The sequence below is a fragment of the Poecilia latipinna genome, unplaced genomic scaffold (assembly GCF_001443285.1).
Source record: "Poecilia latipinna isolate Pla-1442-1.1 unplaced genomic scaffold, P_latipinna-1.0 Scaffold1166, whole genome shotgun sequence".
Lineage (NCBI taxonomy): Eukaryota > Metazoa > Chordata > Actinopteri > Cyprinodontiformes > Poeciliidae > Poecilia > Poecilia latipinna.
In genome coordinates, this window is record NW_015113782.1 from 177,243 (window position 1) to 186,853 (window position 9,611).

The 9,611-nt window shown below is 39.9% G+C and overlaps 2 protein-coding genes across 2 annotated transcripts in view; one reads left to right on the top strand and one right to left on the bottom strand.

The window, feature by feature from the left end:
• Positions 1 to 1,329: 1,329 nt before the first annotated feature.
• On the bottom strand, positions 1,330 to 4,590 carry nopchap1 (NOP protein chaperone 1). The gene is made up of 4 exons (XM_015053185.1): positions 4,446 to 4,590; positions 3,671 to 3,745; positions 3,462 to 3,595; positions 1,330 to 2,324 (listed from the first exon to the last, which is right to left on the bottom strand). Exons 1-4 carry the CDS (start codon positions 4,573 to 4,575, stop codon positions 2,148 to 2,150), a joined length of 516 nt encoding a protein of 171 aa, XP_014908671.1. The 5' UTR covers positions 4,576 to 4,590; the 3' UTR covers positions 1,330 to 2,147.
• Positions 4,591 to 5,469: 879 nt separating this feature from the next.
• slc41a2b (solute carrier family 41 member 2b) overlaps positions 5,470 to 9,611 on the top strand; it is a 38,331-nt gene continuing 34,189 nt past the window's right edge. The window contains exons 1-3 of the mRNA XM_015053184.1: positions 5,470 to 5,575; positions 6,996 to 7,681; positions 9,187 to 9,294. Coding sequence (XP_014908670.1) covers positions 7,127 to 7,681; positions 9,187 to 9,294 — 663 coding nt within the window. The 5' untranslated portion in view covers positions 5,470 to 5,575; positions 6,996 to 7,126. The remainder of the gene's footprint in view (positions 5,576 to 6,995; positions 7,682 to 9,186; positions 9,295 to 9,611) is intronic.

Below are 9,611 nucleotides of genomic sequence, written 5' to 3' on the forward strand. Positions count from 1 at the left end.
CCCTCGAAGACCGACTTTGGACACCCCTGGCTTAGAGGGTGTGCCTAGTTTTTTATTTTCAAACTTTCATTTTGGCTTCATCGGTTAATTACTAGGGTAATAAAATTTAAAACCTGGCAAAGACCAAATCATTAATACATTGATACAGGAGCTACTTGTATTGTTCCTGTGGTGATGGTGTTAGGAGTAACAAAGTAGAAAGGGAGTCTAACTACTGTCACAGTTTAGTTGTTTTCAAATGTCAAGATTATTTTATTGATCCCTGCAGGAAAATTATTTTGTCCAATTAACACAAAATACAGTAAAGACAAAATAAAATGTACCATAGTGTACAGTCACCCAAACTACCAGATGTGCAACATGCCACAGACAGTATAATCCACTCAGCCAGGCTCTTAGCCTAACCGACTGTTGGTGTTATGTATTCTGATGGTCTGAGGATAAATGACCTCCTGAGGATCTCAGTCCTGCAGCCCAATGACAGGAACCTTTAGCTACAGCAGCTCTTTAGCTCAGCCAGGAAGGAGTGGAAAGGGGCAACCGTTACTGATCGGGTTGCTCTGTGCCTTCCTCTAGTAGACCCTCTCAAAAACAGTCCCAACAGGGTAAAACCAGAGCTTGTCCCTGTTCTTCTGTCAACTAACCACCACAGCAAACAAGAGATTTTGTAATGTGGCTGACACTGGTCATCACATAAATCTCCTGTGTGCTGTTCTTACCATCAAACAACATCCAGATGTAAAAAAAAAAATCCTCTTTTTCTCCCCTCTTTTTCAAAATTAGTTGTTTTTGACTATTTCTTACAAAATAAAGATACAATTTTAATATGTTTCATGTTTTCTTTGTTGTGTAAAAATGTCCAAACACTTCACTGTATTCATCACAGTAATGCCATATAGATGATTTATCCATTACTAATTTCACAAAGTGAAGAACGTTTTCTACTGTGAAAGGCAGTAAGGGAGTGTTTTCTTACTCTAAGGAAAATGTGACGCTGTCCACTGAATAAACAGTAACTCTGAGTGCTTAAGTATTCCTGTGTGATTTTTGTGGTGATGATGTACAGCTCAGAAAATCCAGTGATGCATGGAGACTTAGTGGTTTTCAGAGCCACCATGTGGACCACAGCTGGAACCAATGAGTATATGGATGTTGTTAAAGGAGGATGGCTATGATGGTATCCAACAGCAACATACAGCCAGATAGACGGATCCAAACTCATCATAGACTTTCCTCCATAATGTGACTCTTGGGTTAAAATGCATAAATAATTTCCACATACATCTAACTTGACCTTGACCTTAACCAGTAAAATGTCAAATGAAACAATTATAAAAATCAAACCTTTAATTAGATCATATTTACCAAATTGGGGGGAAAAAGCACTTTAAGCAGAACATTATTTACATAAGATATGTTCCACAGAAACTGCCATTCATTTATGTAGGAGGACAGTACTTCTCTTATAAAATCGCACAAAGTAAACCTTGGCAAACAGTCGTCCATAAGGTTTACCAGTGACCGGTTGTTACATGACCTCTGCACATCCTCCATAGTCCTGGATGTCGTCTGAAGCTGTCTGTCAGCCCAAAGGTTCTCTACTGGAGCTGTTCTCTGAACGGATACAGTCATGTAAGAAGTTTGATTTTGTTCTGATTTGACGACGGTCCTCTTGAGCAACTCATTGAAGACCCATTACAGATCTCTTGACTGCCACACACAACATGACATGACTCCTAGGGCTTCTAGAAAAGAAACAGGCCCACAGCATGACAGCTCCTCCACCGTGCTCATCAGTGGGCCTGAGGTGTTGTGTACTATTGATTGTTGTCCCTATAAGATATCGTCAAGTTTCTTGAGAGGAAGCTTCCCCAATGAATGCTTTTCTCATTCGCTTATGTACTCTGACAGGAAATGCAAAAGTAGAATGTTGCACTAAATGATAGCAGAAAGCGTACAACATTAAGAACCTGCAGGTTTGGGCCTAAACTCATGGAAGGACTCACTGATCATCAGTGGAAGGCCAATCTGGATGAGGTAGTCCCATCATCCGTTTATAAACACTCCCATAGGGATGATGAAAAGCTGCCACTCTGTACTCTGGAGCATTCTGCTAACCGTCCAACAGAACTCTGCAGCTGACTCTCCTACTCCCTTCCCTGCTCCAGGACCTGGATGCTGGCCTTTTTGTTCCCTCTGTCTCCAGGCAGTTTGAGGTTCATCTCTCTGATCTCAGCGACGTCTTCCTCAGACTCAGACTCAGACGTCTCCTCCTCTTCTTCTGATTCGCTGCCCGACTCGTTCAGCTCCACCACAGCTACATCCTGGACAGACAGGAGCACATGATCTTTATCTGAACACAAAAACAACGGAACGTCCACTAATGTCTGCAGAAAACCGCTAGTCTGACGAGTGCTTTGCCTCTGTCAAACATTATGGGGGGATTTGTATAACTGATGTCAATGTTCCCAGGAGGTTTTGATCATTTTACCAGGTGATAACCTCTGAAGGAGGAAACTAATCTGACAGGCCTACAGGTGGAGCTCAGCAAACTAGAAGATCGGAAAAGGTTAATTTGTTTCTGCAATTCAAAAAGTGAAACTTATGGCTCACAGAAAACACTGAATGTCTCATAAAATTCTAATATTTTAGACCAATAGCAAATACATAAATAAATTCAATGTGTTACTACAGAAAAGTATGTCCATCCACTCTATGCTATATGAACTCAATACATGACAGGTGCTCTTTTTGCATCTCACATTATTCCTCTTCCTTGCCTACCTTTAATCTTTCCACTTGATTTTCCAAAAAAGCTAGTCAGAGTTCACAGCAAGAAGGATGGAGCTGTAAACCATCACTAATCCTGGAAGAAAACCTGCAGAACCAGGAAGCTGTCTCTGCTAAGAGCTTCCATGCAGTGTTTGCTGTTTTATATCCAAGCTTGGATTTATATCCTATTGCTGCTTTTCAGGCTTCAAACATAAAGATCTAAAATTATTATTTTGTGAAGAAACAACAACAAGTGGGACACAATCGTGAGGTGGAACGAAATCTATTGGATATTTTAAACTTTTTTAGAAAATAAAAAACTGCAAAGTGGGGCGTGCAATATTATTTGGGCCCCTTGCTTTAATCCTTTGTAGCGCCACCTTTTGCTGCGATTACATCTGACACCATTATAAACATGACATAACACCTGTTATGAACTTTAAGGAGTCATAAAGTGTCATTCAGTAAATAACACCTTTAATGCAAAGTTGCATTAAAAGTCCATTAAAAGTTACCTTATTCTTATTAAGTAAGTAATTTATGAAGACTGATGTCATGTTTATATCAGTGTCACGTCAGTCTTATGCACAGCCCATCAAACAAGTGTTGCTCTTAACTTTAAACACTCATAAGCTGAAGGCTGTAGCGCGCGCACACACACACACCTGATCTGACTGAGTGACACTCACCATCTCTATGACCCGTTCTGCCTCGTCCACGTTCTGGATGTCAAAGTGTCCTTCAGGAGCCTCCTCCAGCTGCTGCTTCAGCTTCTCGTTGGCCTCAGCCATCCGAGGCAGGAAGCTCTGCAGGCGCTCCAGGACTGAAGGGCAGAAAAGGTTTGAATGTAAATGTTACGGGCAAACTTAAGGCCAGATATTTCAGGAGGAGGTCTCACCACTGCTCCTTGGCACCCGCTCCGTCTGCAGGGATCGGCCCGCTCTGGGCTTCAGGAGGAGCTTCTCACTGAGGCCTGGAGGAAAAACAGCAGCAGGTCAAAGAGAGACAAGAGGAAGAAGAGGAAACTTTTTAACATCACTTTTATCTTTTTTATGTTACGGTGGAAATACTGATGTTTTTAGAAACAGTAATATTTGTAGGATTCTAAGCCTTCTGCAGAAAATATCCTCTCATCCCAAATGTCCAAAGGTGATAATTATATGAACAGATCTTCTTTAGTGCAACATAGACTGCTGCAGGAGGCTCTGTCACAACTGTAATCATTTCTCATAACTCTTTTTGGAAAACATTAATAAGTTGAAGAACTACAACAGTTTATTTCTAGCCAACGTTTAGCCAGGTTTTAAGGAATTAAACAGGACGAGCTAACTACTTATGTTTTCGTGCAGTTTTTCCATGCAAGAAAAACATCGAAAAACTGCACAATTTTCGATTTCTATTATAATAAGGACGTTGTCAAAACTATTGCTTCCGCAGTTAGCGCCCACCAAAACATGGGAAAACAACACCTGCTGTTTACTTATAGCCAGTAGATAACGCTGAGAAAAACTTCTTAAAACATGTTTTTAGCGCCGTTGACCCTATTCCTGAAAAGGCCAGTACACCGTTAGATTAGCTTCTCACAGTAAACGGTGTTTTATAGAATAGAAATATCCTTCATTGTTATTATTCAAGATCCACTAATTCATTGATAGTGAAGAAAAAATTCAGACCTCCATCGTTTCCACAAGACAGTAAAGACTGGGAAATGTTTTTCTTCGTGTTTAGGTCCATGTTGGAAAGAAAGTTTAACTCGGCATGTGCAACACATGTAGCTAACACCTGGCTATGATTTCCGGACATCACCACACTTATATTTGTTTAGCACCACCTACTGTTTAGGAAGACTACTGAAGCTAAAGCAAATCTTTATTCAAAAATTGATTTCAGAGTCTACTTAAAAATAAATAAATAAATAAATAAATAAATAAAGCCCTTATTAAGCTTCTTCACATTTAGATCAATTGTAATATTTGTCGGTTTGTTCGTTTTTTTCTCAACAACGTGCACTCCGTCGTTTTCTCTGACATACTACAATCCAAATAGCGGTGTGGCACTTTTTGTTTGGTCTGGCTAAGAGAGACTGTATGGTAAGAGGTATCACTCTAATCTTTTTTTTACTTCGCATATTGTAGTTCTAAGCTTAAGATTCTTCTAGTGTAAAAGTTTGAGAAATCTGATGTTTTTGATAATCTCTGTGAAGTGTAGCATTAACTTGTTTATCTTTGACCAGTGAGGCATTTTGAAAATGGAAAAGAAGAAAGAAAAAGAAACAGAATGTTACTAAAGCATCATACTGCAAGAAGTTCAAAATCTTATATAAACTGTAGTCATCCACCTGGTAAATTTGAACTTAACAAACGAGCAATAAAATAAAAATGTTATAAAGCATAACGGACAGCTAAAATGAAAGAGTTTCTACAAAGAAACAGTGTAGCTGAGCATATTTATGTTAACGGGACAATCATAAGATTTTTTTATTGCATTAAAAAAACTTGTTTAGTATCCTATTATCATCTCATCTATCTGCATATACATCAGCACTGCAAAGACAAATACCAGAGTTAATCCTTGACGTCGTCTACTCCCTACCTCACTGCTGTCTTTGTGAAGTTTATGTAACTTGTAAACACGCTTAACATAGCTCCTGCGACCAGTTCCGTCATTTTCAAATAGAATTTCTATCGTCTTTCATTGACGATCTTTGTTGGCATTTTTTTTTTCCTCTGACGCGGATGTCTGGTTGGCTGTCACGTAAAACTGGCATCTCTCCTCCGGGTCGAAAATCCTTTCTGACGAACAGGTAATTCCTTGGAGAAAAAGAAAAACTAACAAAACTGTAGATAATGGAATATTTTATTGATATTTGTCGAGACAAATCTTGTGAAATAGCTTAGTGGTTCACGCGGAAGGTGTCGCGAGCAGCTTCCCAACTGTTTTCATTCCTGCACAGCTAGCTTTCAGCTCCCGAATATGTTTAGCTAATATAGACCACAGCTGGCAGCTTTTTCCTCACCCTTTTTAAAAGAAAGTTGCTATTAACGTGGTCAGCTGAAACTAATGGATGATTTAGAGGCACTTCCGACGGCTATAACTGGTTATTTCCTTTAACGTTATTGATAAGCAAATTGTCACAAAATTCCATGAAGATATTTGGAATATAAGGATACAGTCTAACTAAAGGACTAATTTTAGTTTTTGGATTTTGGTGTTGCCCGTGCTCTCTGGAAATCCTGTATGTAGAATTTGTCAGCCGTGAAAAGTACTAAAGAGGAAGTCTGAAATAAGATGCAACTAAGTGCCTGCTATTTATCTGATAAAACAACATTTCCTGCTCATAGTCATATCTCTTGAACTTTAACCTTTTTTAAGCTTCTGCGCAGCATAAAAAGCAGATCTGGATTCATGGTTTTCCAGCTGCAGTTCAGACTGAGTTTAGGACATCTGTGAACATCAACCTTCCAAGTCAACTCTGCCCGTCAGTTTGGGTTCATAGCCATTTCTCCATAGATTTAAAGTTGTTCCATTTTTTTCCTCCCATTTTCGTAAGTAACCTTTAACGGGAGTTGGCTATACTGAATTGTATTATTTAAAGTTATTAAATTAATATGCATACCACACTTCAGATTATATTTTTTTGCTATTTTTTTTTTTGCTTGAAACTATATAATTTTTCATTCCCTTCATGATTATTTGCTATGTGCTATTTTGTTGATTTCTTACATAAATTTCAAATAAAATGCATTGACACTTGTAAATATATGTAAACCTTCAACACTTTGCAGGCACTGCATTGTTCAGCACTGTAGTTCTAAAAGTGATCAAAAGTTCCTCAGACTAACTCTTCCTTAATACTTCACTAAATCATCGCTGCATTCTTGATGTTGCGTTGCTTATTATAATAAATTTTTAGATTTTATTTACAGTAACATTTCACTCAGTGTTTACACATCAGGATATAATAATGTAAGACACATTAAAAGGAGTTGAACATCAGTTTTAGAAGAACAACATATGGCACATTAAACCATGTCATCAGTTATTGAAGAAAACTAAGTGCATCCTTCCATTATCTGTTATTCTATAGGAACCAAGGGCAGATGTAGCAGCAGTATTAACTGTGTCAGTCAGTGACCAACAGGAAGTGTGACCTGGAGGTTTATATTGTATACTAGTTATTTTGCTCTTGTTTGACATGTGGCTGTTCTCCCGTCTCCCTCCAGTGATGCCTTCTAGTAGCCAGTATTAACAAGGCCGTTAGCCTGCGTGAACCTCTCTGTGTCGTCGTTGTGCTAAGTCCGCCGTCAGTCTGGATGAGAAGAGATGAGCCTCTGCGATCCTAGAAGCTGTCACCATGAGCATGAAGAACCTGGGCGGAGCCTTGGGAGACTCCCTGGGCTCTAGCCTGGCGGTGCGGATGAGCGGGGTGGCCGGTGGATGGAGTTCTCTCTCCCTGAAACCCGTGGCCCCGGTGCGCATCGGCTCCATTTTCCAGACCATGGTTCCCACTGGCTACACCAAGCTGCAGGAGGATCGATTAGCCATGGTGGACTTGGGGGGAAAACCCGAGGTCGGCTCGCTGCAGAACGGCTACAGACAGGAGGCGACTCACATGGAGGGCCGGCGGATCGTGGAGCGGGCCTCCCGCTCCTCCATAACTCTATCGGACTGTGGAGAAGGGGGCTGCGCTGAGACAGAGCCCATGCTGGCAGAGTGGAGGCTCTCCGGGGACGACGCCAGCGATGAGGAGGAGGAAGAGGAGGAGAAGGATACAGTGGAGGCGCTGGGGTCAGATGGATCCAATATGCCCAAAGAGTCGCCGCTGGCCATGGCTTTGCAGATACTGGTGCCTTTCCTCCTGGCTGGCTTTGGAACGGTGTCAGCTGGAATGGTGCTGGATATTGTTCAGGTAAGCTGGTGTGAAACCAGTAAAGATCCCATCTGAACAGACTGGGATTAACGGCTCATCTATGGTTATTAAATAACGTCTGGCTGTGGAGCTGATGTTCAGCTGCATTAACTCTGCACTGTGAAGGCCATGCAGTCATCACTGGAATAAACTCTGCTTTGAGCACGGAGCAGAAAGGATGCATTAGTTTAAAAAGAGGTTCTGAAAAGTATGCTTTTATATTAACCACCCTTTATTTTGAAAATCCCCAAAGTGCAAAAACTAATATCCTAATTAGTAAAAAGTCTATCTGTAGGTGATTTAATCTCATTATTAATGCAGATAATCTGTCTGTGTTTTGTCTTGTTTTTTGTGATTTAAATCACTGATCTTTGTGGTTCTTCTTTAGAAATTTCTGCAAGGATGTTTGTGATATTTTTCCTTTGTTAACTCCTGTAAGGTTTATTTGTGCAGCACATTTCAGCAACAAGGCTGTTCAGAGTTCTTTGCACTATAAAAACATAAAGCGGTAACCTATTTTGAAACATCAATAAACATTACATTTTGTCAAATGCCATCATCAAAATCATCAAATATATTAGTCAATGTTTTAGTTATTATGAATCAAAGGCAGCTTTTAGCCTTTATTAATGTAAAGGAACTCAGTGTTTCAGCAGTTTTTCAGTTTTCTGGAAGTTTGATCCAGATTACAAGAGCTTTTCCATGTTCCAAATATGTAATGCTACATATAGAACAAAATGATGAGTTAGAAAAAAGAAGACTGACAACTCAAGCATATTTATTCTATCATAGACTATAACTTGAAGTAGAAGTCAGAAACAATGCCACCTAAAGGTGGGAGGTAGCAGTCAATTAATTGTGAGTTTATTATGGAAAATTTGTAATAAACTCACAATTGTATGCGGGATCTGTTGATTTTTTTTTGGCATGAATTTCTGCAAAAAAAAAAAAAACTGTAGTGACTGACTAGAGAACAAACAACATGAAGAAGATCAAGGAACAAGATGAGCAGCTTTCTGGTTGCCACAGAGCAGGTTCTGGCAGATTTGGTTTACTGTATCTGTGTTAGTTTTGCTTCCTTGTAGTTTTCTGATCCTCTTTGAAATTTGATTTAAAGCACAATTGTGAAATATAACTATTTTAAATGGGAGAAAATGTATTGGTGACAAGAGAATGCTTGGATGTAACCTGGATCATCATGTTTAACCCTCCTTTACCTTGATGGGTTTAGCTGAGCGGATCACTAGAGCTGATAAAGAAATACAGAAACAAAACAAAAAATACAAAATCTGTCCAAGAGATTGTTTGACCAATAACTCAACTTTCTCTGTTCTACTATCAGTTTTCTGTTTTCTAAGTTTTCCAGGTCTGTGTAGCTGATCTCTTTGATGACTCAACAGGGAGAGTTGTGGACTCTTATCTGAATGACACCAGGGCTTTTATCTTTAAATGTCAAATTAGGCTGCGTGATAAGAGGTCAGGTGTTGTTTCCAATGTGTCCGCAGCACTGGGAGGCCTTCCAGTTCATCACAGAGATCTTCATCCTGGTTCCTGCTCTGCTGGGCCTGAAGGGGAACCTGGAGATGACTCTGGCCTCCAGGCTGTCCACAGCTGTGAGTCCTCAATCAGCTCATTTTTTATTTCTGTCTCAACAATGCAAATGCTGCTGTCAGAATGTGCCGGTTGGATAACCATCAGAAAAAAAAATACCACACCATCAAGGTACTGACAGGAACCAGCATTCAAACAAAGCTGTTCAACAAGATCCACTTGTGTTATTCACAGCAGCTTGCCAACATTATCATTCCTTTAGTTTCCAGTTTCCTGTTTTCAGCTGGCAGAATCACAAAAGGATTCCATGAGTCAGCTGACCACAGTGTGCATTTTTTGAGCATTTTAATTAGAGGTGTGCCGATCGATCGGTCACCGA

What these genes read in the sequence shown, in the direction of transcription:
- nopchap1 (XM_015053185.1), bottom strand. Translation starts at nt 4,575, where the DNA reads ATGTCCGGAAATCATAGCCAGGTGTTAGCTACATGTGTTGCACATGCC. An exon ending in GTCTTGTGGAAACGATGGAG is followed by an intron (nt 3,746 to 4,445) that starts GTCTGAATTTTT and finishes TTTTTCCTCCAG; the next exon opens with GCCTCAGTGAGAAGCTCCTC. An exon ending in GCGGGTGCCAAGGAGCAGTG is followed by an intron (nt 3,596 to 3,670) that starts GTGAGACCTCCT and finishes TCTGCCCTTCAG; the next exon opens with TCCTGGAGCGCCTGCAGAGC.